The sequence below is a fragment of the Cheilinus undulatus genome, linkage group 19, assembly GCF_018320785.1.
Source record: "Cheilinus undulatus linkage group 19, ASM1832078v1, whole genome shotgun sequence".
Classification (NCBI taxonomy): domain Eukaryota; kingdom Metazoa; phylum Chordata; class Actinopteri; order Labriformes; family Labridae; genus Cheilinus; species Cheilinus undulatus.
In genome coordinates, this window is record NC_054883.1 from 3,636,249 (window position 1) to 3,663,314 (window position 27,066).

Below are 27,066 nucleotides of genomic sequence, written 5' to 3' on the forward strand. Positions count from 1 at the left end.
TTTTTGCCTGCACACGTTTTACTTGTTTGGGGAAATTGAACAGGAATTTTTACGACGGAGTATTAGGGCCACAGCAAGAGAAAAAAATAAAAGTGTATTTTTGTTTGTTTGAAATTACTAGAATAAAGTCGTAACATTAGGAGAAAAAAATATTACAAGAAAGAAAGTCTACCGGGGCGCCGCCTCCGTTAAAATGAGCAATGTTGAGCATCTAAAGGAAATAGACTACTTAATCTCAATTTTAGTCTTTTCGAACATCAGCATCAAATTATTATCAGAACCAGAACAATACTCCGTCGTAGATCCGCGGCGCCGAAGCAGAATATCTTTCTTGTAATATTTTATTCTCGTAATATTACGAGTTTTTTTTCTCGTAATATTACGACTTTATTCTCGTAATATTAAAAAAATATATTCTTTTGTTTTTTTTTCTCTTCGTGTGGCCCTAATACTCCTTCGTAAATTGTACCCATTTAACATTTAAATGTATTTTAAATGTTCAGCCATTTTCAGTGTAAGGTTGTGGAACTGTTTCTTCATGCAAATGAATTCGACGGAAGACATTTATCGCCCACTTGTGTCGCTTCAAACAAGTTCCGGGTAATAACAGGCTGGTGGCTAACGTTAACTGATCCGCAGTCCCCACTCCTCATTCTTCTTCAGAGTGGTAAGAAACGTCAGTACGCTCATTTTTTAGCTAACAAATGTTTACGTATCTTAGACTTTATATTTAACATTTTGTCAACACCAAATAACGGAGAAAAGATGTTAGACGTTGTTTGCCGTTTCGCAATGCGCTAACTAGCTAGCATATGCTAGCTCTAACGGTCAGCTGTGAGCTGTGAAGTCGTTTAAAAACCACTTTAACAGGAAGATAAAAGCAGCTTAACGGGTTAAATGTCGAAAACAGTTTATCAGGTTTAACTGTGGCGACAGAGGTTTGTGTTAACGCTGCATTGTCGTGCTATTGTGTTGCTAGTTATGTGGTCTGGCTTTACTGAAGACGGTTTTAAAGCAGACTGTTTAAAGGCCAAAGGTGTTCACACCTGGTCGTTAGGTGGAGTTTTAAACGTCACACCGAAAACCATGCCAGTCGTTGCCGACTGCCTGTTTGAGGGTAATTGTATCCATCTGTAGTCTTTTTCATGATTGGTGTTGTTTAATGTGCATTTCTTCTTCTGTCCTGACAGGTTTAACAGACATCAGGAACAGGATGGGTGAGTGATACACTCCTGAATAACGTGGCAGTGCAGTAGTCTTGGGTTCTGGGGGTTTTGCTCTGTTATTATTTGAGTAATGTTGGTTTGATGTTCGTCTGACACACGCACACAGTTGGCTTACACCTGTTTGAGACTGTCAGTTAATGTCCCCCCTCCCCTCAGACGGTGAAGAGAGAACCTACGGTGGCTGTGAAGGCCCAGATGCCATGTATGTGAAGTTGATCTCCTCAGATGGCCACGAATTCATTGTGAAAAGAGAGCACGCCTTGACATCTGGGACTATCAAAGCCATGCTAAGTGGACCAGGTGAGGAATCAGGAAAATTACCAGTGAAGAATGGGGCTACAGTTGGTGCTGTCGGGCTCTTCTGTGTGGACTTTTGGATGTTGTCTTTGTGCATGCATGGGTTCTCCTCAGGTACTCCAGCTTCCTCCCACAGCCTAAGTCATGCTCCTTAGGTTGGTAGGTGACTAAATAAATTCTGGGTGTGGCTTGTTGTTTGACAATACCCAGTATACCAGCATTTACAAATCAAAATTAGCTATACTAAAGTGGATACCAAAATATATGGCAAGGCAGGTTTATTTGTTTAGCACATTTCAGCAGCAATGCAATTCAAAGTGCTTCACACAAGACATTATAACACAATGACAAAGAGAAAAGAAACAACAAAAATATTTTAAATGTATTAAAACAGCCAGTGAAACCAACAAAATATATAAACAAAGAAATCAAATGAGAGAAAAGGAGAACACTTTCTGACTAAAACAGGACTGAAACTGCTTTCCTCTGGAAATCACATTTCTTCTGCCCATACATGAAAACAGCTGGCCTTGTCTTAATCCTGTTTTAACTTCATTGTATCACAACATGTTGTCCGTGGTGGATCTCTCGTCTCCTTACTGCTACCTGACCCCATCTCATTCAATGGTTCAGGACTCACGTGAAATTTAATTATTCTCTTGAGACATGCAAAACAGAGATTTAAATGTAGATCAGACCTAAAATTTCAGATCTTTAAACACTAACAAACAAATGAGCAAATTCCAGTCTTTAAAACACTTTTTAAAATGTAAGGAATGAAGATGAACATGGAAAGACACAAGCTTATCTAGGTCCAGCCTGAAACTCTGACTTATTCGCTCGCATGGCCAATATTTACAGATGATACATGCAGAGTTTTCTAGACAAAATTTAGTGGTACATATGGCAGAAATGTTAATATCTGTCAATACAGATAATTCACCTTTATTGGCAATATCTGCAGATCCTGATATCGTGCCAATAATATCATGCGTGTTGTCTCCATATGTCCGCCTAGTGATTGAATGGCAACCAGTCCAGAGTGTACCCTGCCTCTAGCCAATGACGCCTGGGATTGGCTACAGCCAAGACCTGGTGTAGATAATGGATGGATGGATGGATTGATAAAAAATAGCTGGACCATAAAAGGGGGCCTTCTACTTTTAAAGTAGCTTCAGTCTCTATACTGGTGAAGTTTGAAATAACAGGAGCAAAGACAAATCTACTTCATAGAAGAAGTATTTAATAAAGCAATGATGGGGCATACTTACAGGTTAGGAGCTGTTTGGAAGAAGTAGGGCTGTAGCTTACGGCCCCTTTTTTTTTTTTTTTTCTTTTTTTAATAAATACTGTTGACTATTTGTTAACCTTTTCAAGATGCTCATTTGTTTTCTGAGGGCCTTGCTCACAAGTAGGCAAACATAAAAAAAAATATTTTCCTTCTTATAACAGTGTTAATTTCGTCAACTAAAACCATGGCTAAAAATGTTACTCAACAGCCTTTTTCTCCATGTTGAAGACTAGACTAAGACTAACCAAAGACAGATCTGTGATGACTAAAACTGACTTAAAGTAAGTTTAGGTTTTGTCAAGACGACTAAAACTAGACTAAAATGTCATTTAGTTTTCATTGGATGTTAAAAATCAACGATATTTCGTCACTGTGGTTAAATCTGTCAAAAAAAAAAAGATGCATCTTATCTCTTCTTCCTCTTAGTAGTAGAACACAGGGACCCCAGGTTTGGAAGAGTGCAGAGAACACACTACCATGATTTGGTACCAGATTTAGGCAAGAGAATACAATCTTGGACTAAAAGTAAAGACTGAAATGTGAGGACTTTCTACGTACTAAAACTAGACTAAAATGTTTTTGAGTTTTCTTTATCCTGTAGGCAGGTCTAGCATTGCATTACATGATTTTTTCCAAAGACTTTAGTATCATTCTCAACTCTGAAAACTGAGTTTTTGGGCATAATCACTCTGAAAACAGTTGTCCAAAAGCTTAATTTTCGTTGACTTGGAAAGCAGTTTGTGTGTATAGCAATGTTCAAAATTCAAAGAAAAGTCCATGCTAATGTGCGTATGAACAAGGCTTTATTGTTCTAAAAACAAATATTTGTTAACTCAGTAGCCACTTATGTGTATGGTTTCACAAAGCAGGATTAAAGGTTTGAGGCTTGCCCATGTGCTCAATTTATTAAATACAGTAACTAATCACCTGTATCCAATAATATTCATTCATGGACATGTAAGAATGCGTACAGTGTAAATGTTTTGCTTGCTTACTTTATTGAAATTGACATGGGTTTGAAATATGGTTTACTGCTTACCAGATTAAAATAGGCCTATATCTGCCTGTCCAGATGGTGGCACCATGCACCATACAACATTTTTGGTACCCCACTGACAAAAAAAATAAAAAAATAAATAAACATTTTCTCACTTTTCATTAACGTCCTCTATTTATTTGTGCTTTTTTTGAGGGCAGGATGTTTCTCAGTTATTCTGTTTTGTAGCTAAATGAAGAGTGGATGAAATATTTAAAGGTTAACTCCTTAAAATGCACAAATTCAAAATGTTTCTATTCTGTTTGTCTTGAAACATTTCCTGTGATTTTTTATGTTCAGGTCAGTTTGCTGAGAATGAAACCAATGAAGTGAACTTCAGAGAGATCCCCTCTCACGTTCTGTCAAAGGTCTGCATGTACTTCACCTACAAGGTCCGTTACACCAACAGCTCCACAGAAATCCCTGAGTTCCCCATCGCCCCGGAGATCGCACTGGAACTGCTCATGGCTGCCAACTTTCTGGATTGCTAAAGTTACAGAAATAATGTAGCTGCTTCAAACATTTTTAGAATTTTCTTTTGAATATTTAAATTGTTTTACATATACATGAAAGAGTGTCACTTCGAGGATTTTTTTTTTCTTTTTGCACTTGGCTATTTGTCATAGTTTTAGTAGTATTAAAGGATTTCATTTTAATGTATTAAACGGATATGGCAAGCTGCATCAGTTGTCCCAGAATATGATAAACATGCCCCCGCCCATAAATCTTTCCTCACCTCTCTAGCCTAATAAAGATGTGTTTGGTGAGTAATTTGTTGCTTTTTAATACCTTATCCTAGAAGAGCTACATCTAATGTGAAATACGTGCATGCATTTTACTTGAGTTCTAACCCAAATTCTCAAGACTATTCTGCTGCATGATCCATTGTTTGAAAAAAAAAAAAACAACTACAAAGATAAACTGGCAGAGATTTAATTTTCAGTTGGATACATAAATCATCTTGCACATGAAAGGATGGACATAACATGGCCATGCATATTGCTTTTTATATTCAGATGCCAGGGATGTTTGGAAGATATTAACCCGGTAGAGCAGGGGTGTTAAACTCGAGGCCTGGGGGCCAAATCCGGCCCGCAAGATCATTTCATATTTTTATTATAACTGGCCCACCGGAATGAGGTCTGCAGATTTACTACTGTATAAAAGTGTAAACTTAACCTTGATAAGTTAAAATGTCCTTGGTAAATCATAAAAGTATAAAAGGAATGAGTAAAAATGATTAGAATAAAAGTGAGAAAGGTGGGAAAAGAATATTTTTTCTTTTTACTTTTTATTTCATATTTTGACATTGTCATCTCTTAATATTTACCTATGACATATTTTGACCTTTTGGATTCACAATTTTAAAATATAAGTCATATTTTGACCTTTAAACTCATGATTTTGACTTTTTTATCCAATATTTTGACCTTTAAATTAATGATTTTGACATATAAATGCCTTTTAAATGATTTTGCCTTTAAATCTCTTGTTTTGCCCTGTATAACTAATAAGTTTGACTTTTTTCTCAGAGTTTGAGCATTTAAACTTCATCATCGTTGTTAATTTTTTTCATATTTTATTACTGGTGAAAATGAGGTTGATAGTTTAACGGTTAAATGTTGACCCTGTTAGTCTCTCAGGTTGGAGCTAAATCCAGTATCCGACCCCTGCTGTGATCGACTTTGACACCTCTGGACAGCTCACTGGAGTAAATCTGGCCCTGGACTCAATATGAGTTTGACACCCCTGCTGAGAGGATGGGTTTGGTATCTTATGAAAATAATATAATAACCAGGGAGTGGGGAAAAAAATGCACATTTGATTTTCTAGTGTAATAGAAATTTCAATATGTATTTTATCCTTTGTGACGTAAATACAGCGGTAGTTTATTATGACCATGAAAGTAAACAAATGAAATGTTAAAATTTGTCAAGGTTTTTTTTTTACCAAAATATAAAATGTCCCATGATTTTTTTTAGGAAACTTCAAGTTGTTTTCCTGAGATGAGTTATGCAAGATTTTTTGTTGTGATCAAGGTTATAATAGTTTTGGATTTTTCATCAGTTTATATTTTTTTAGTTTTCACTTTCTGTGTTCGATTTCAGTTAGTTTTTTTTTTTTGCTTTGACTGCTGGTTTGTTAGTTTAGTTTTTATTTAGAAAAATGCTTGATTTTAGTTTATTTCTTTTTAGTTTTAGTGCTAGTTTTTTACAGATAGATGTCAGGGCTGAGTGAGCGTCATACATTTTTACAAACATTAAAACAGGCTACTCTTGTCATTTTATTTACTTAAATGATGATGTTTGAATAAAACTCCAGACGTAAAACTACCACAGTGTGAAGTCTTATCCAATCAGATTAGGCGATTTTACACTCCCTAGACTTGAGTGTCGATGCCAGTCGGTATGGTTGTGTCAGAATAAAACTAAGGATATTTTGTCTCCATTTTTATTTATTTATTTTTGTTTTGTAAGCACACAGTACAGTTTTAGTTAGTTTTGTTTTTTTGGTAAAGCTTAGTTTTTATTTAGTTTCAGTAAACTAAAGCGATTTTTGAGTTTTAGTTATTTAGTTAGTTTTAGTTAACTATAACAACCTTGGTTGTGATGGCAATGTTTGTTTCCCAATATTAATCTAATTTATCTGGATTATGATTAAATTGCAGAAATTCCTGTATTCACAGACACATCCCCTCAGTGTCGCTCTATCAAACCAGCTGTATGAGATCAAGTTGAAAGAGCTCTGAAGAGTAGGACATTACAGCTTTGAATTTACAGATGGAAAATATTAAGATTTAAGAGAGGTCTAAATTACAGAAAAAGTTATAACAAAATATTATAGTTTCTCTTGCTTGATCATATGTTGTTACTTCATTTAACAAAATTCTCTAAACTTTTATTGTCTATTTAAGAAACGTTTATTCGAAGAAAAATGAAACAGTTGGTTAAACAGGGTACCAAGGAAATAAGGCAGGCCAACCCTCCTTGAACAGAGGTCATTGACCCTCCTCCCTAATGTCCTCTGTGACCTCAGTGCGTGTGGACGCAACATTTTTCGAGAGTTTTTTTTTTTAGTCGTTGAAATTCTACCACCAAAGTGTAAAAGAAAAGTCAGACGAGCACAGAAAAATGACAGAGCTGTGACCGGAAACCTTGCTGTGACGGCGCACATCACTGGATTGTTGTCTTCTGTCAAAACAACTCCTGTCACGTGACTCCCTGACGTACAGTCCTCCACTCTGCGCTGATGCAGGGGGGTTTCCATCATGGCGTCGATGCAGGTAAGAATACAATTGCCAGCGGTCGCATATTTACTATTTACCTGACCTTCAGTGTTGTCTTTTCTTGTAGTTTATCGCCTACTTTGTTCACGTTCGTTTATTTGTTCGAAGTAGCCATGACATTAGAGAAAAAACAGTGAGTTTTATCAGCAAAGACCAAGCGCTAGGTCTCTGCTAGCAATACAACTAGCCCATCTTCATCCACAGCACTCAGTCAAAGCTAACAGGAAAACCAGCTTCCTGGATTTACGCTCGGTAGACGGAGTCGCACTGTATCATTTCGCAGCAAAAAAAAAAGGATGGTGGTTCAAAAAATATGAGAATATATGTTACCATTTATTCTGATATTTTTACTGGGTGCTGACTGTCATTTAGTTGACGTTGACGTAAGCTAGCTAACGAGACAGTGCGCAGATTGACTAGTTACAGTTTCCACTTGGGCTGAACAGGTGCATCGATTTATTTGTGTTTTCCAAAACCCATAAAGCTGACAGCTGACAGTACATGTTATAAAGATGGGTAAGAATTTATTTCTGGCCTTTATCATTTCACCTGGTAGGATCTGTTTCATTCATACACGAGATAATAGAGTCAGGGTGGAGTTTAACCAACAGTTAATCTTAGAGGACGTTTAGCCATAATCGTTCCGGTGTTACGGTGAAAAAAGTGACCGTGTTAGATTGGACTTTTAGCCCAATGCGTCTGTGGTTGACGTTGAAATGTTTATGTGTACATATGTATAGTTCCTTAGTTTATTCTTTCATTAAATATATTTCTAAGGAGAATATTTGAACATTATGGAAAAAAATAAAGCTAGAACTCTCAGGTTTAAATATCTGCTTCAATTACAATGACCTGTCGACTGAAACCAATGAACATGGTCACTAGTTTAACCGAAAAACCAACCGTCATTCAATTATCCACATATTACTGGTATTATAAGTGACAAATGACGGAAATAGCAAATAATATAAATCAATTTTAATGTTATTTATCATTCGTGTTTTTATTGTATTTGTATATCATCCTGCACGTGCCTTTTGTGATCAACTTTGATTGAACCCAATGACATTTTCTCCAACAGAAAAGGCTACAAAAGGAATTATTAGCCCTGCAAAATGATCCACCCCCAGGAATGACGCTTAATGAAAAAAGTGTACAGAACACCATTACACAGTGAGTACCTTCTATATATCATTTTATCATTTTGTTCTGTCATGGCACTTTAATAAGTGTATAGAGCAATCACCTTCGCCTGCAGCTGTCATCACACAGGGTGACTAATATCAATGACTAAACATAAAGTTGAGTGTGGCTTTGTAAAATGTCCCCTGTGACAGGGCAGTGTGGTGCCTGGTTCCTCACATGCAATGGAGATAATGGTTATACCAGAGGTAGTTTGGGGTTTTAAGATAGCTTGTGTAACCTCACACACTGACTGGTAAGGAGGAATTCGAGTCATTCCCAAGACTGGCAGATTGCTCTTCATTAGAGTGTCTCTAATGCACAGTGTCACTATTCAGCCTCATGAAATATTTAGAAGTTGGCATGCAGGAGTAAGGCTAGGGTAGCATGGAACAGAGGCTACTTAGCTGACCCGTCTGTCTGGGCCTCTTGGTGTTCTCCATGCTTGTGTTTACTGAGTGAGTCGAATTGTGTCTCATAAGCAAAAAGAAGGAAAGGAGTTTAGGTCCTGTGAGTAGATTCAAGAAAATTCTCTGGCTGTCATTCAGATGTCTTTTCAGCTGACTGAAAAAGTTTCTGCAGAGAGTCCTCCAGAATAATTTCTTGGCCGTTTTAAAGAAGTAGTACATGACCTTTTAATGAACTTAAGATGATTTATGAACACTTTGTAGCAATGCAAAATCCATTACGTCTGCATCTGTCTCATTAGATAAAAATAGTCTGATCACACTGGATGAATGTTTTGTTTCTCCGAACCAGTTTAGCTAGCTTCTACGTTGAAGGCATCCCAGGTTTGACATGGTATTTATGGGTGTGTCTTTTCTTCTCCGATTTTAAAGGTCTGTTAAACCAGAGGTAGTTTGGTGTCATTGTGACTGACGGTAAAAGGGATTTTCTTGTTTTATCATGTGCAGATACTGTGTTCCTGTCTCATGTACAAACTAAGCTTATCCATTTTTTGAAAACAAACAGGACAATGATGTGCATGTGGCGGCGATAAGGTGTTCTCTGTTGTAGTACACTTTGTTTTTCAGCGCTGCTCATTAGATTGAGATCTTTCAGTCGTCTGTGTGACATTGCAGTCAGCTTAGCTTGATGCTGTAACAGGTCTGCACTGACAACAAGGAAACTGCTTTAAAACACTGCACAGTCCCTCAGTAGACATGCTCTGACACCTTTTCCTCGTTCCTGAAACTGAAACCTGAATTGTGAATGGTGTTGATCTTACAACAGTATTACAGTCTCCACAAAAATAACAACTGTATACGACACAATCTGGGTCGGAATCACAGATAAAGTAGGATTTAATCAAACTTGATTTGATTTGTGATGCATGACCCACAATAATCAATGCATTGACAGACAGTTACACAATGATAAATCACAATTTCTGATTAAACCAAAGACCAACTAAGAAGATAATTTGTAAGATAGGATTAATGATTTAATTCTATCACATTTTGTGTCAATTTCACCCTTACCATGCTTCACTCTTAATTCTTTTCATTGCTGTCTAGCATCATCACCCTGTCACCCATATTTTCCCCATTCTCAACTCCTTTTTTGCCATTTAACTTCTGTTTTGTTACCCTCATTCATTTGAATTCAGTGCTGTGTTTAAAATAAATGTAAAAGATTTCATTAGTCACCAGGAATTTAACAATTTTAAACACAAATCCGGATATGTGAAGATTACAGTGATAGTATTTCACCCCTTCTTCTCATCTTTGAATTATCATTGTGTTGCCTGGCAAATATTAAATGTTTTGGAGATGTCTTCATATTTGGGATGCACAGATGCATTGGTTTAACAACAGTATCAGTCAAAGATCGGCCATTGGCAGATAATGCGGGCATGAACCGATGTCAGTAGCAGAGGTTTATCTGTTGAATTGTATCAACTAAATGCTGGGATTTAGCAGACTAAACAGTTGATTCAAAGAAGAAATTTATTATTGGGCAAAATTACCTGTCAGACAAACTCCACTATGGCATTTTGGGGTGGGGGAAAAAAATCGATACAGCATAGTATTGCGATATTTAGTCTGGTGATATATCGTATTGTCTCACCCACCAAGTATAGATTTTTTTCAAATTTATTGCTCATATGAAAAGAAGCCTGTGATAATGGAAAAATAAAATCAATTGGTGGGACAATTGTTTGTCCAGTGACGTCGGCAGAGGTGACGGTCATAGAGCAGGAGAAAGTTAGTACAACAAACACTTTAGGAATGCAAGCAGGGTATGAATGAGATGGACATGACTAGGGATGGGTACCTGTCACCTTCACATCTGAACCGGTACGGTATCGATTCCTGGTACCTGTGAAGCGGTACCGGTACACAGTGGTACCCATTTTTGATACTGTTACGTGTGTGAATAAAATGCAATAATAAATGTTATATAAACTCAAAACTTAAGAATTTTAAATATTTCTCAATGTCAAAACATTATCAAATATCAAATATATCAAAACAACATCTAACACCATTTGTAATGTAACATCAAAAGTGTTTTTACAAATAACTCCAACATAGAAAACCTAAACTACTATAACTACCCAGCCCCACTGCCCCCTACTCCTGTAATTTCCCCTCTTGGAAAAATGCGTTTTTGGGTCCATAGAGGGCAAATAAGTTTAAAACAAATGAACAATAGAGTATGGAGTCAAAATAACTAAATAGATAAATAAATGTATAAAATTTTACCAATTAAAGTATTACAAATGAAAGTAAACAAACTACTTCCTCTACCATGCACATCTTCTTTCCTCATGCAGTTCTCTTTCCAATAAAACTCCTCTCTCATCAATTAATCATGCAGCCATCCACGCAGAGGCATAAAGGAGCCTTAATATGATAAAACGTCACGCTCCTGAACCGTGCACACTGGGTCTGTTAAGTTCTATATGTATTTACTGCAAAAAATTTGTAGAAAGTGGAAAATTGTTTCATTCTGCATTGAAAATAAGCAGAGAGGATGAGCCTGTGGCTCTGTAACTTCTTCAGAATCACTCTGAATACATCCATCCTGACAGAGCGCTTCATACGGCATCAGCTGTACCAAGCTGAAGAGGTGGGGAGCAACTTTTAGGAAGCACTCACACGGGGGATCTGTACGTGCCTTAATCTAGTGTCTGTCTTTATCTAGTGTATTTCCATGGTTGTTATCCACATGACAAATAGGAAAATCACGGTGTTGAAAATGAGGATTTGGTACGAGAGAGGGGGAGCGAGAGGGAGGGGGTCGAAAGAGTGGGAAGCAGCAGGAGCCGATCTGAATCATCAATCATCACACTGCTTCCTCAGGTTAGAAGTTTTGCCGTGGTGAACTCTTTAAACTTCATGTCACAAATATTGCAGCGTAACCTGCATCGTATTTTGAAAAGTTGAGCTCTCCCTTTGACCGTTTCCCATCAGCCATGCTTGTTTTGTTGATTCAGTGAGCTGCCACTGACGTCATTACTGTCATGCGTGCAATGCTGCGTTTGCATCAGGCATGGAAAATTGACTACTCTTCCATTTCTTTGCAAGAAGTGCTCCATGAAAATAAAAAACTGCTGAAATACAACAAACATGAGGGCAAAAGTAAAGCTAAATCAGCTAAACAGTTGAAAAAATGGTATAGATCGCAATATATTGCATTAGCTATATGGTATTGCACAATGTTTAAAATCACAGTAATATCAAATCGTGACCCAAGTATCATGATATCATTTTCTGGGGCCACTAGTGATTCCCACCCCTAATGGCATAGAGGAAGTCTTACATCAAAGAATCCATGAAAAAAAGGGAACATTTTCAGTGTCAGCCATCACCTTACGTGTTATTTTAGATGTCGTTATTGGCATCGGCCCCGATTTTTACTGTCTCTACATCTTTATATCAACTTAAACAGGAAATAAATGCCAGAAAACTGTTTTATCATCTAGCCTGAGAGTCAATCACTCAGAACTCTCAAAACAGAATAGAAAATAAGCAAAACTTCAAATACATTTCAACCCTCCACTGAGATCATTTTGTTGACCAACTCTGTTTTTTTTTACTGAAGATGGTCAGCCTGAGAGAAACACTATTTTAACCGAAAACCCATTTCTGCACAAGATCTGCTTATTCCACGGGGAGTTAACCCTCTGTGGATGGCTTTTGCTCTTATTTAAAACATTATTGGTAAGGAAGACTAAAAGAAACGTAATCTTAAACAAGTGTAGCACTAAGGAACAACTAAGCAAACCTCAAATGCAGTGGGCCTCACAGCTGCACCTAGAATTTTGTTTGCTGCTGAACTGTCTGAGCATTATTAAGTTTTTTTCTTTTACACAAAACAGCTCTTTCCTGTTTAACACAAAGTAGCGTTATGTTCTCTTTTAGCACTTTGGTAATGCATCAGTGCATACACAAGTGTACTTGCTGTCCCTGTATCTTGCATTTCAGGCTGTATCTGAGTTATTTCTGATATTGGTATCGCCTCTTTTCTTTAAATGGATCAGTGTTATTTTAGTTGGTATGCTCATATAATCACCAGGCTGTGGGGAATTTGAGCAAGCTGAGAATTTTGTCCTTGGAGTCCTTCGCTGTGTTTGGTGTGGGTTGTATCAGGTATACTTCCTATAGACTGCTAGAGACTGCTTCTCTTTAAGCTGCTCTGCCTGGGAGAAAAGTGGAGCTCCTTTTAGATGCTTTGACCACTGGACTTTCTAAGGGGTCAGCTTCAAACAGCTCTGACCTTGTATGATGGCCTAAATGATCATATGCCTCAGGCTAGATTTAAAGGAGACACAAGGCTATGTATCAGAACAACAGCCACAAGTCTCTTTGGTGTCCTTTCTGAAGGAAATGAGGCCAGAGATTGTTATGCTGCGATGTTCCTTTTCTCCTTTAATGTTTTCACTAAGAGAAGGCACGGTCCATTTTACCAGGGAAGCAACATCTGACCTCCGTTTTACAGTCGTGGTGAGGCTTTCCATTGAGCCGACAGGCTGTCCTTCACTCAACATACCAGCATGAAGCCCCAGCGTTTACAGTCGTCTATCATTCCCAGCAAGACATCGAATCCCTTGCAGCTCAGTCAGCACAGTTCTGTAACAAGGCCACAGAGGCGAAAATAGATTTGTCCACTAGATCAATAAGAGTATCACATTATTTCTAAACCGCTGTCATAACCCAGCTGGCTGTTGACTGTCACTGGAGTGAGTCAGGCTTCAAGCTTTCTATTACACTCCTGCTGCTGCATTAGCACCACACACTTTACATTTCTTTTATTGATAATGAGATGTGCTCCATGCAAGTCATTTTGTACCTGTTTCCTACTAATGTACTCCAGGACAATAAGATAGAACACACAGTTTTATTCATCTCTAAAGATTAGCACAAGATGTCTGTAGCCATGGTGATGGCCCTGGTGTACAGCGTTACATGTGCAGACATTAGCAGTCAACAGAGTACAGCTGATGTTGGTGGAATTGATGAAAGCTTAGGATGAGAAGTAACAGGAACACCAAAATGATCAAGATTCCTGTTCTAGACACCACAAATATCTTTTATAATCTAATACTAATACATTTAGAAGTTTATTAGAAATTTTCATAATGTACAGACCATTTAGCCATATCTATAGTTGTGCTGGCAGCTAGTGTGGCTAAAAACAAGCAGAAAAGTAAAAATGTGGCAAATGAATGGATCTAAGGAATATTATGATCCAGCTTAGTTCTTTTAAAAAGGCTATTAAAGCCTTAGTTATTTGACTTTAAGTGCAAAAACTGTACCTGGATCAGGGGGTTAAGTAAAGTTAGTTGTTAAAGAGGGCAGAGTAACCTTTTGATACAGTGTTGTTATATTACTATGCTGCATACTGAGACAGTAACATGTTAGAGTCTAAAAATCCAAACCTTTCTGCGACTCATTCCACATCGGTTTTAAAAACAACGCATGGTCTACTGTATATATTCATTCAAATTATAGACTCTGCTGTCATTCCACAGGCCATAATGTGTAATAGGGCTGGGCAATCGATCGCAAATTTTGATTAAATCACAATATGCCATGCTGCAATTTTCTACTCCCAGAAGGTGCAGTATTTCTTTAACCTGAAACTTGTGTTAAAATACCAGTTTTAGCAACAGAGATGTTATATGTTACAGATCATGCAATCATTCTAGTTTTAGAATAGTGTACAAAAAACTATTTTCTTCATTTTTGTATGTTTTTCTTGTTATACATGAGAGTTATATAAAAATTATCATTCCCTTTAATGCAACAGCTCATATCCAATTTGCAAAATGAGTCAAAATCATTACACTATCTCCAGTATGTGATATATATCTAATATCTAATCTAATATTGCGTTGGCCATAGTTTAGAATGAATTATTGCTTTTTTGTTGGAAAATACATGAGATGAGGAACTTAAGAAATAATTGCATATTAAATCACAATTGTAGTATTGGATAAAAAAAAAAACACTAATGTTTAACCTTGCACGCTTATACACCGCACGCAGAATTATTAGGCAAGTGAGTATTTTGATATTATCTTCATTTCGATGCAGATTTTCCAACTCCAATCTCTATAAACTGGAATGCTTATTGGACTGAAGCATTATCAGGTGATGTTTATTTGTGTAATGATGGAGGGAGTGGCCTAAAGTGATCACCACCTTATATCAAGGTGTGCAGAATTATTAGGCAGCCTCTCTACCTCAGACAAAATGGGCCAAAAAGGAGATTTAACAGACTCTGAAAAGTCGAACATTGTAAAATCCCTTTTAGAGGGATGCACACTTGAAAGAGCAAAGGTATTGAAGCGTGATTACCAAACGCTCTGTTGCAAATATCAGGGTCACAAGAAACACATGGAGGAAAAAAAAAAGACAAAAATTAACTGTGAAAGAAAATAATGGGCGCAGGGTTCCACTTCGAGTCAGACGACAGCAATGTGGAGGTGGGGTGCTGGTGTGGGAAGCTATTATTCGATCAATATATGGATCAATTCATGTTGAAGCTGGACTTAAAATCAACTGCCAAAACTACTGCCAGTTCTTGGAAGATACTTTCTTCAAGCAGTGGTAGAAGAAAAAGTCTGCATCATTCAACTAGGCCGTGGTTTTTATGCAGGACAATGCTCCATCACGTGCGTCAAAGTACTTCACTGCAGGGCTAGCCAGCAAAGGCCTTAAAGACGGCCCCCTTCCTCATCTGACCTAAACCTGATTGAGAACTTGTGGGCCATTATGAAATGTGACATTTACAGTGGAGGAAGACAATACAGCACTTTGAATAGCATTTGGGAGGCTGTTGTTGCTGCTGCACATAAAGTTGATCGTCAGCAGATCAACAAACAGATTCCATGGATGGAAGGCTCATGAAGGATATTGAAAATAAGAGTGGCTGTATTGGTCACTGAATTAAGTGTTTAATTGTTAAATTTCAGTTGTTTATCTGTTATTCTTACTATAATGAATGAAAATTAACAAGTGAGATGGGAAAATTTTAGTTTTTCATTTAGGTGCCTAATAATTCTGCACACCTTGGTCTAGGGTGGTGATCACTTTAGGCCACTCCCTCCCTCATTACACAAATAAACATCACCTGATAATGCTTCAGTCCAATAAGTATTTCAGTTTGTAGAGCTTGGAGTTGGAAAATCTTCATAAAAATGAAGATAGTATCAAAATACTCACTTGCCTAGTAATTCTGCAGACGGTGTACTAGGAATAGCTGACCCATTAACCTTTATAGCTCTTTAATATGCTCCCAATCAGATTTCATAGTAGGCAGAGGTATGCCGTATTACTCACAGCCTGCCTTATAGAGACAGCTGTACCCTTTTCAATCAAATCAATATAACAGGAGCTTTGTACTTTCATTTTGATGTTGGTGCTGCTCTTGACCTCTCGTTGAAACATTTTTGGGGGAATAGTTTCACAATTTAATGCTCTCCTTTCTGCCGTCTAACCTGCAGAATCAGCTAGCTAATGTCCATGCACTGATACAGCCGTTTTTACCTTCTACTAGCACGCAGTTAAGTTGCAACATGAAGGAGAGACATAGAATCAGTTTGAGAGCTTTGGGATTCAGGGCAGCAAAAGGAAGGAAAGGAAAGGGGTATTTTTATAACAGATTACTTGAATTTGAAAAAATGATGTGCTACCTTACTTGTTACAGTGAAAAAATAACCTGTGGTTTACTTTGTGACGTGTTTTCCCCAACACTGTTTCAGTCCAACTGTCAAACATTTCCAGATAGTCCCACACTTCCTGTGTTTTTGTTGCACAATGATTGTATGCTGTTTTTGTTTGAGTGAGTTGTTTTGACATAAATTAATCTTGTACATTTTCTTTCAGGTGGATTGTAGACATGGAGGGAGCGCCTGGCACACTGTATGAAGGAGAGAAATTTCAGCTGCTTTTCAAATTTAGTGGTCGATATCCTTTTGATTCACCTCAGGTAAGAAGGACTGTCCGACTGTAGTGAGTGAGTGGAATCAGTGTGTTTGTTCTTGTGTGATTGAATCGGAGACAGTTGGTTTCTGTCCTCTGAAAAGGTGCTCTGTCAGTGAAGTTTGTTTATCTCCTTCAAAGGGAGTTTGAATAAACAAGAAAGCCCCCTTTTAAATACAATCTACAAAGTGCCTTTCATCAAAAAGTCATTGATTACAAAGCACCAGAAACGTGTAAAAAGGGAACATCTAAAAGTGTGATTATAGGCATGTCCATGAAGGAAAAGATACATAGAAATGATTAAGAATACAGCTACTGATAACCAACACAACACAGCAAAACTTAGAGGAACTCAGGATGATAAAAATCTTATTTTTGAAGGAACTATCCAAGCCTTTTCTTTGGTAAAAAAAAATCTCAATACTGTTTTAAATACCATACTTTTAGTCCATGTTTTGGTGGGAAAACACAATTCACAAAAATGTAAGGACATAACAGAGAATTAGGGGAAAAACAGATTTTATAGAGCTTTTCTGACTAAATGTCTCTAATCCTTTCTCAGAAGAAATCAAAGAACCAAAACTTTGATTATTTAAGCGATTACAAAAGTAGTCCTGCAGGCTCAGTGAACAAAAGTGACCATTTCCAAATAAGATCAAAAGTGAGGACCTGTATAAACAACCCTGTGTGTCCTCTATCTGGATGCCTGCAATGATCACATGAAACACAGCGGCTCTGCAGTTGTTGGTGGGATGAAACTGGCCTCAGAAACACTGGAGCCAGGAATCACTGACAGACACACCAGCACAGAGCATCCACTCAAGCCACGTTTGAGGGGATTAGTTTAACTCAACAATCTTGTTTCACTCATCAGGAGCTTGGCCGTCTATAAATAGCGAGTGAGTCAGTGTAGAGAAAATTAGATAAACTTAGCTACTATGCTCTCAAATAGGACAACGGGCTGTTAAAGCAGCCTACTGTTGGACCTCAGGGTTAACGGCTGTAGTGAAGTAAAGGTAATCTGAAAAGCTCCCATGATAACATTAGTTCACGTAGGTGATAGATTGTGAGTAGTGCTTTTCACTCATGCTCTGTATGGGCTGCATAGGAAAACCACAGGGGGTTCAAGGGCAACACAGAATATTTTATAAAGTAACAGTTAAAATAATTGGTCATGTACTTACCTACTAATGTTTATAATATTAATCAAATAAAAACTAGTCATATGATATATTTTCTTTTAATTTTATTTTTAAAAATCTGGCTATTTTGGTTATTATCTGCTGCTGCTGCTGGCAAAGTTAGTATTGCAAATTAAAAATACTCACAAGAATTTATAGCCATGGTTCCAATGGGTTATTTTTATATGAAAAGCATTATGAATACTTGATAATATAATCTACAATATTCCTTTTATCATACACAACAGCCCTAGTCTGTTTCTTTTTATACCTGTGTCCAGTCTGCTGACTTTCTCCATCACCACTACGCTCCATTAAATCACATGAAAACACAACTCATGTTTTAACTTTAATGCTCTTTGTCAGAGGCTTGCTGTTCATTATGCTTCATGATCAAAACAACCACCCAGGTGTTTCCACATTATATCACGTTAAATTAGGTACAACCAGCTGCACAAACGAAAGCCTAAGTTTGTCTCTCAAAATCTTTCACTTGCATGGTGGATGTGATTGGAGTGTTTCTCATCAGACTACGTCTAATATTAAAATCAAAACATTGTTACTGTATACTGCTATATACTAGGGCTGAACGGTTTTGGAAAATAATCTAATTGTAATTTTTTTCCCCCAACATTGCAATGGCGATTTGATATGAGATTATTCCTTAACTTACTTTTATTCCTAAACAAGGGCTGAACAATTCTTTAAAAGTGTCTAATTCTGATGTCTCTGTCTGGTATTTCAAATTCGATATTAATTATTGCATTGAAGGGTTTTTGTCATTGTTATATTTAATAACAAAAAGTACAAAAATGAAGAAGGTAGGATTTTTTGTAGACTGTTCTTTAAAAATTGTGATGTTATGCATGATATGTCATGCATAACATATCTGCTGCAAAAAAAAGTTAAAATTTGGTATTTTGACACAGATTTCAAGTCAAAGAAATATCGCACCTTTTGCAATTTGAAAATTGAAGAAGGCCATTTTACAATTTAATGTAATTTTCGATTGATTTCCCAGCCCTACTGTATACTCAAAAACGTATAGTACATGCTGCATACAGAGCTATACAGTTCTACCATACTTAAAAGCTCATCGTCTCTGCATCTTGTGACTGTACCATGTACAGTACATCTTTGATCTGAGCTTCATTGGCTTAGCTACCAAACTAGGATGGCTGTACGTTTGTAAATTCTGTTCAGCAGCAGTCAGTATTTATACAGGTATGTAGGAATAAGAATGACAACGTTCACAGCATGGCTGCCTTTATTTTTATGGCACACTTTGGCTGGCTACTGAGCTCCGCCGTTAGACTTAGAGCTTTTGTGTGTTACTGGCAGTTTAGTGTGGCCAGTGTTCCTCTGTTTCATCCTATAAGATTGTGGCTGATTAACAGAGATTTATTGCATACACTATGAATTTGGTGCATACTGTATACTTGATGTGATGTCACATTACATTTGAAAAGTGGGAAAATATGTCAGCTTTCACACAGTTTATGTGCAGGAAACTCATAACTGTAGTAAAATGTAACATAGTGCCTTGTCATAATTTGATGGCAACCTTTGTAGCTGCACTGTTGCATCATTAAACATTGTTTTTCGTCGATATCGACTCTATAGACAGACATCAGATCATCAGGTAGTGATGTGCCATGCACTTATGTCAGAAGCTGATTTTTATCTGTTGCTTTGCATCAATCCAATGCTGGCAACCAGTTTATGTAACTACTGATACAGAGAAGCAAACTCTGATTTGTCTTCATGGTGATATGTGGGAAAAAAGTCAGCAGTGTGGAAGTCTTAGACCATCTCTGTTCTCTAAAGATTAGAGATATACTGTCTGTAAGACATTTTCTAGTAACATTTCTAGAAGAAGAACCACTGACAGCAATTTAAATACATCCAATCACAAAGTTGATTTGAAAATCAAACACAAAGAAGAAATAAATAAACCTTGGCATCGGCAACTGGCTAAATTGTTTTTGATTCATCAGTATTACTGATTTTTACATACTTGGAGCATGCCTTGTATTGACAGGGTTAAATGTCTTTTTCTTGTGCTCAGTTAAGATCAGTTGGTAGAGCAGGCACTCATATGCTGCTAAAGTCCTCGAAGCTCTGGTTTATGAACAATTTCTGGTCTCAGCACATGTTTGCTGCATGTCTTTTCCCATTCTCTCTCCCTATAGTTCCTGTCTCTTGTCGTATGTCCTATAATAAAGGCACAAAAGCCCCCAGAAAGTTTAGGGATTTTTTTTACCCATAACCTCCTGATTGGTTAAAAATCAGAAAGTGGGCAGCTTCTTTCCAGCAGAACTAATAATATTTAAAATATCTTTACTGCAACATTGAGTTGAGAAAGCAACATGTAGATCACCGTCACCCCTTGTCTGCTCAGACTTCAGATCTTTGAGTGTATCAGATGTTTCCATAAATATTTAAACTTTGTGTAAGCAAGAAGCTTTCAGTTGTCTAGATGTTTTTGTTGAAGTGCCTGTTCTACTTAATGCTCCTATCTGGAACACTCATCCTGTCAGCTCAGTGATGTCTGCTCCTCTCTCTCCTGTGAGGCCCTGTCTGGTGCCACAACCCATTGTTACCCTTCATCATCCTCTTTACGCCCCCCTTTCTCTCTGCGCCACCACTTCAATACAAAGTTCCTCTACTCTCATCACACTTTCATCCTGTTCCTCAGCCCTGGCTCCTGCACCCTTTTACTCACTAATGTCCTGTGTTGCTTTTTATAGACCATGGCTTATTTTTTATAAAGCATGTCTCCTTTTGGAGTCCCTTCTCTCTTCCTCACCCTTTCCTGGCCTCTCTGCCCTAATCCAACACCCTCATGTCACCGCAGAGGACTAAACATGCCAATAAACCAAAGTCAAGTACTTGTGACAGTTGTGTACGTTGCCCCAAAAATGCCTTAAATGCCTTTTTAAGAATTATAACTCCAGCTAGTTCATTAGTTTGTCTTAACCACTGATTGTTTTTCTTTGTGTCCCTCTTACAGGTAATGTTCACAGGAGAGAATATACCTGTCCACCCTCATGTGTATAGTAACGGTCACATCTGTCTATCTATTCTAACGGAAGATTGGTCGCCAGCTCTCTCAGTGCAATCAGTTTGTCTTAGCATTATCAGCATGTTGTCCAGCTGCAAAGAAAAGGTAAGAAACCAGGAATAATGCTGAAATACCAGGAATGCAATGATCTCTCACGATGCAATTTACAAATGATACAAATCTGAATGATTTCAAGATATTAGATAGAAGGAATATTGTGATATTGTATTAAAATCAGCAGAGGATTGGTGTATGTAGCTGAATTATAAAGGCATACAGACATGGCAGAAGCAAGGCAAGATTTTAAATTTTAGAATACGTCTTGTCAAAGCTGCAGAGTGAATGCAAATACAGAAAACACAAATATTGCTAAGGCTCCAGACACCAAAATATACACTGCCTGGCCAAAAAAACGTGCCACCAAAAAAAGGTCACACACTGTAATATTTCATTGGACCGCCTTTAGCTTTGATTACAACGCGCATTCACTGTGGCATTGTTTCGATAAGCTTCTGCAATGTCACAAGATTTATTTCCATCCAGTGTTGCATTAATTTTTCACCAAGATCTTGTATTGATGATGGGAGAGTCTGACCACTGCGCAAAGCCTTCTCCAGCACATCCCAAAGATTCTCAATGGGGTTAAGGTCTGGACTCTGTGGTGGCCAATCCATGTGTGAAAGTGATGTCTCATGCTCCCTGAACCACTCTTTCACAATTTGAATCCTGGCATTGTCATCTTGGAATATGCCCGTGCCATTAGAGAAGAAATAATCCATTGATGGAATAACCTGGTCATTCAGTATATTCAGGTAGTCAGCTGACCTCATTCTTTGGGCACATAATGTTGCTGAACCTAGACCTGACCAACTGCAGCAACCCCAGATCATGGCACTGCCCCCACAGGCTTGTACAGTAGGCACTAGGCATGATGGATGCATCACTTCACCTGCCTCTCTTCTTACCCTGATGCACCCATCACTCTGGAACAGGGTAAATCTGGACTCATCAGACCACACGACCTTCTTCCATTCCTCCAGAGTCCAATCTTTATGCTCCCTAGCAAACTGAAGCCTTTTTTGCATGCCAATGATTTGCCCCTTCTTAAACAGACTTACATTTTTTCCACGACCACAGGATGTGTCTTTCGACATGGTTGTTTAAGAAATGAGAAGTTACTCATTGCATCACTTGTTGCCAGCTGAAAGATAATCGCCCATGCAGTAATTATCCAATAGGAGGCTTGTACCTCTTTGCTTGGTTCAATCCAGGTGACGACTTTTTTTGGCCAGGCAGTGTATATTGGGAAACAGATTGGAAGACCTTACCACCTGAAAGAGTACAACATTTGTTTTTAAGGATTTGGTCCAATGATTAATATATTAGCGTGAGTTGTAATGACCAACCTTTAATAGTAAGAACCAAAACTTATGAAGGTGACACAAAGTAATATGTTTAGAGAATTAAGTGTCTAATGAAATGTTTTGTGCTTCTGTGTAGGGCTGAACAATTTGGGAAAATAATCTAATTGTAATTTTTTTACTCAATATTGCAATTGCATTTTGATATGCAGCTGTTTCTTAAGTATGTATTTTCCAACAAACACAAACAATTAATCATTCTGTATTAAAACAAGCAACATTAGAATAAACCCGGGCTAAACAATTTGAAAAAAATATCGTATTGTGATGATTTTGACTCAAATTGGATGTGATTTCTTGTATTGAAGGGAGTGATCATTTTTATGTCATCCTTGTGTTTAATCATAAAAAATGAAGAAAGTAGGATTTTTTGTAGACTATTCTAAAAAATGGCACTTGAATAATTGCATGATATGTAATGCACAACATTTAAAATCTTTAACTGGTATTTTGACACAAATTTTAGGTAAAAGAAATATTGCACCTTACAGACCATATTGCGATTGAATGTAATTTTCAATGAATTGCCCAGCCCTACTTCTATGTCAGAAACATAGGCTGCATTCTGTGCATTTAAAGGGATATTCTGCATTTTAAAAGTGGTGGCATTAGCCTCCGGTGATTTCAGTGTGCATTGTCCCTTTAAGTGGGGTGCACTGGAGTAAAGCTAGGCTATACAGCACTGCAGACGGGTACAGTTGCTCTGCCTAATTTATCGAGTTTAAGGTCAAAATGGGCCAAAAAATAATGTAGACTCAATTGTATGTTATATGGAAAATTTTTAAAAGGTTTTATTTTTCACCCAGAAAGCTTCTGTGTTTGGCACTATTATGCAATGCAAGCTTCGGTTACGCGCTCCTCCGCCTCAGCATGTCATTGTCTCTCTATCAAATGATTGGGCATGCAGGATTCGACAGAGAGAATAGCAGCAAACTAAACTAAAACTAGTTATTCAGCTCGGTTTCCCACTTGTACAGCTGATGCATTGTTTTCATAAGGTAAACATACCTTGTGGAATGATAGCTGTGGTTTGTCTGATTGTCAGCCATTAGAAGAAGAGAGCAGCAGCTAAAAAGTACGTTGGATGACAAATTTCCATTCAGCTCTTCTGGTCAGTGTTGTTTTTTCCAGTTTATCTCAGAAAGTAGGTAGGTAGGTAAGTAAGGCAGGGAACTCTGGAAGGAGAGTGATGCAGACTTCAGGCATCTGTTAGCTGCTATCCCCTGATCAGAAATGTCCAGAAGAAGAGCTGTGAAGTCCCACTTGTGACAACAGTAGCTCTGTGTTAGAGGCACAGGTTCACAGTTTATACAGCTACACCACAAGGTATCGCAGGATCTCTCCTGCTCACCAGTCTCCTCTGTCGTCTCTCTTTCTTCCCACTGAGTCTCCATCTGCAGAAATTGTGTACTCAGAAAAGGTGTCATTTCCTGTCCACAGCAAACAGTACATCACCGGCCAATTTGAAATCACTCATTTTAGTTTTGTTTTAGCTTATTTTGCTGTTGTTGTCTCTGTTCAGCTGTTTGGATATGCTATTGCGGAAGAACTGAAGCTGGTGTTGCAGAATAGAGCCAAACAGAGGCTTTCTGGGTGGAAGATGAAATGCTTCAAAGGTTTTTGATGTAACATACAGTTGAGGCAGCATTGTTTTTACACACATTTTGACCTTAAACTCACTAAAGTAGGCAGAGTAACTGTACCTGCCTGTACTGCTGTATAGGCTAACTTCTCCCCAGTGCAGCCCGCTTAAAGGGGCAATGCATACTGAAATCACTGGAGGCTAGTACCACTACTGTAGCCAATGCTTTAACTATTATCATAATGAAATATGATCATGATCCTGGTACTGTTAGACATAAGGTATTGTGAGTTGAGTATATTGTGACATCCTCTCAGAAATGCAGTGATTTTTGTTAATAAAATGCTAAAGTTGAATCTAAATGTTGTTTTTCTGCAGAGACGACCGCCTGATAACTCCTTTTATGTAAGAACGTGTAACAAAAATCCAAAGAAGACAAAATGGTGGTATCATGGTGAGTGCATTATGGTCAATTGCAGATTTTCTGTGTGTGTTTATTTGATTGGATGACGTAAAAGCTATTAGTCATGATTTAAATGCAGTTTAATTGAAGTAATATCTGTTTTCCTTCACAGATGATACATGCTAATGTACAAACTTTGTAATAACCGTAGAAGAAAGAAGTCCTACTGACCTACGTAAAGCACTTTTTAATCATTCAGTCTTTGAACTCTGACAAGTTTGACTGGAACTATGGACACCATGCGCTGGAGGCTCTTGACTGCATTTCCCCCCCCTGCGGACAGTTGGATGCATGTTTTAGGCGGTTGTAACAAATAAAAAACGAAAATACTGGAACGTTTAGATGCACCTGAGATGGATCATTTATTTTGCGAAAACGTTAGAAAATGCAGCAAAGCAGGCAAGGTGGATTTGTGGTGATAAAATTATAATTCCTGTTTTAAGATTATTATTGTTACCTTTTTGTTTATGTGTGGGTGCATTTTAAGGTCCTTGTGTTGTGCAATAAGAACGGATGGATGCATGCTTGGGCCTACAAAGAGAAATCCAAATCTGATCGTTTTTCCGGAAGGGATCTGACCATCGAAACCCCAAGAAAATGCTTCATCTGTTTTGTTTTTTTAAATTATATGCACTGTGAAAGTAGTTTAAAAAGGCACTATTAGTACAATATTCCAAACCTGCAGTTGTTCTGTAAGCAGTCCTCCACTGGCTTGAGGGGTTTTTATTTTGCTACACTGTATCAAGACAGTTTTCTTCTTCATCTTCCAATGCGAGGCCGTGCTGCGGTTTCTTCCTGCTGTTGGCGAGAACGTCGATAGGGATGGGAATAAAACAGACACGACAACAGATCTTATTGTGTTAAAAAATTGGCTGAACTCATGTAGCGTTCACAAGTCCAGCCTTGAAGATGTGCAGCGGCCTCTCTTCCATTTTTAAGAATGTCTGTGTCGAGAACGTTGTCGCACAACCCATTTTTATTATGTATGATATTTTTATTTTGAAATTTCATGCTTTAATCTTCTAAAAATGTTTGATTTTAATGTTTTTGTACTGTTTTTCAACTAGCTGATACTTTGAAAGGGTAGGGGTTGTTTTGATGGGTCAGTATGTTTTTAATTTCTTTTTTTGTATTTGTTATTTAATTACAATCTTTGTTCTTGGCAACAATAATGGTAACGAATGGCAAAAAGGCGTTTCTTTATAGGAGAGCTAAAGACAAGGCTTTTGTGATTCCCCCTGGTCAGAGTTTTGGCTCAGGTACTTTTTTCAATATAGAGATTGCCTCTAAAAAATACCTATCAGATATTTTGAATTTAACTATATTTTCACCAAAAGAGACTGTTATGTTGTAAAATTATAACATGTCTGAAACTATTGTACATACATCTTGGATCATATGAAAGAAATTAGCAGAGGATGCTTTTACTTTATAGCGGAATGATAATAGGAGTGCTTGATTTCATTGGACGTTAGCATCTTTTGCTAATTCAGAGGTGTACAGGCAGCAGCAAACACTACTGTTGGTTAAAAATAGAAAAAAAAGTTTAGTAGTTTTACAGTGGGGATGCATGCGATTTTAAACCCTACGTTTTCTTATTGGCATCAGACATCGTGGCAACTTTTTAGTCCTTCCATAACTTGGTTAAAGATTTATGGAGTTTTTATGACAAAGCTCACCTCCACAGGCTGTTTGTAATTTCGACTGTAACCGCTTCATTCCTAAACAAATGTTTTATCGCCATCCAGTAAGAGATACTTGAATTTTCCATCTTGGGGTTGTTTGTATTGCATTTTTGCTTTTTTTTCCAGGGTCTAGATGAATTTCTTGAATGAATATGAGTGAATGTGATGATACTCTATACTGTAGAGGAGATTACCACAGCACACCACTATCTCAAAAACTATATTGATAACTTAGAGACATCTATTTAACCAATGATTTTCTTTTCATAGTAATGGTCTTGTCTGCTGTCGCCGTGCTAGGAGAAAAAGACCTGAAATGATTGTGTAAATGCAGTCACAGCAGCGTTCGTGTGGGGACGAGGAGCCTTCACCAAGTAGAGATTTGAAAAACATGCAAGCAATTGTGTTACAAGGGTTTGGATGTGATCTTTTTTTTTTTTTTTTTCCTGTTTTTTTTTTCCTCTTTTCAATGTGGTTTGAACTCTTAGCTTGCAGGTTGTTGTGAGTGATCAACACTAATGAGGGTGTGTTTATTTATATTTGAAATTTTTGTTCTGGGATGTGCAAGCTCCATGTAATAGGTGCCTGTTCATTTTCATAATCAATAATAAAAGCAAAGATTCACTTTTATTCTACTGAGGTTTGAGTTTTCTTTTGAAAATTTCATGCATATACGTTTAGAAAGAATCCAGAGCCCACTTTTTCATTTTTTTTTTTTACATTGCAGCCTGATGCAAGTTAAAAAAAAAAAATATATATATATATATATATATATATATATATATATATATATACATATTCAGTTCGGTTTGTTTTCTTGTAAATTTGCAAAAAAAATAAATCTAACATTCTGTTTTCACTTTATCATGATGGGTGTGAATGTGTATAAATGAGAAAAAATGAATTGAAAAAAACTG

General features: G+C 37.4%; 2 protein-coding genes across 3 annotated transcripts; both read left to right on the forward strand.

Annotated features, from left to right (window-relative positions):
- The first annotated feature begins 561 nt into the window (after positions 1–561).
- On the forward strand, positions 562–4,621 carry eloca (elongin C paralog a). 2 transcript variants are annotated; one of them, XM_041813595.1, is made up of 4 exons: positions 562–667; positions 1,191–1,217; positions 1,383–1,526; positions 4,151–4,621. In XM_041813595.1, the coding sequence occupies exons 2-4, from the start codon at positions 1,214–1,216 to the stop codon at positions 4,339–4,341; spliced, it is 339 nt and encodes a 112-aa protein (XP_041669529.1). In that variant the 5' UTR covers positions 562–667; positions 1,191–1,213; the 3' UTR covers positions 4,342–4,621. The 2 variants fall into 2 exon arrangements, with proteins under 2 accessions (XP_041669529.1, XP_041669530.1); XM_041813596.1 differs by having other exon boundaries at positions 570–676.
- Positions 4,622–7,039: 2,418 nt separating this feature from the next.
- On the forward strand, positions 7,040–26,779 carry ube2wb (ubiquitin conjugating enzyme E2 Wb). Its single transcript, XM_041814378.1, has 6 exons — positions 7,040–7,133; positions 8,218–8,309; positions 16,658–16,760; positions 20,948–21,103; positions 24,380–24,455; positions 24,577–26,779. Exons 1-6 carry the CDS (start codon positions 7,119–7,121, stop codon positions 24,588–24,590), a joined length of 456 nt encoding a protein of 151 aa, XP_041670312.1. The 5' UTR covers positions 7,040–7,118; the 3' UTR covers positions 24,591–26,779.
- Positions 26,780–27,066: the final 287 nt, after the last annotated feature.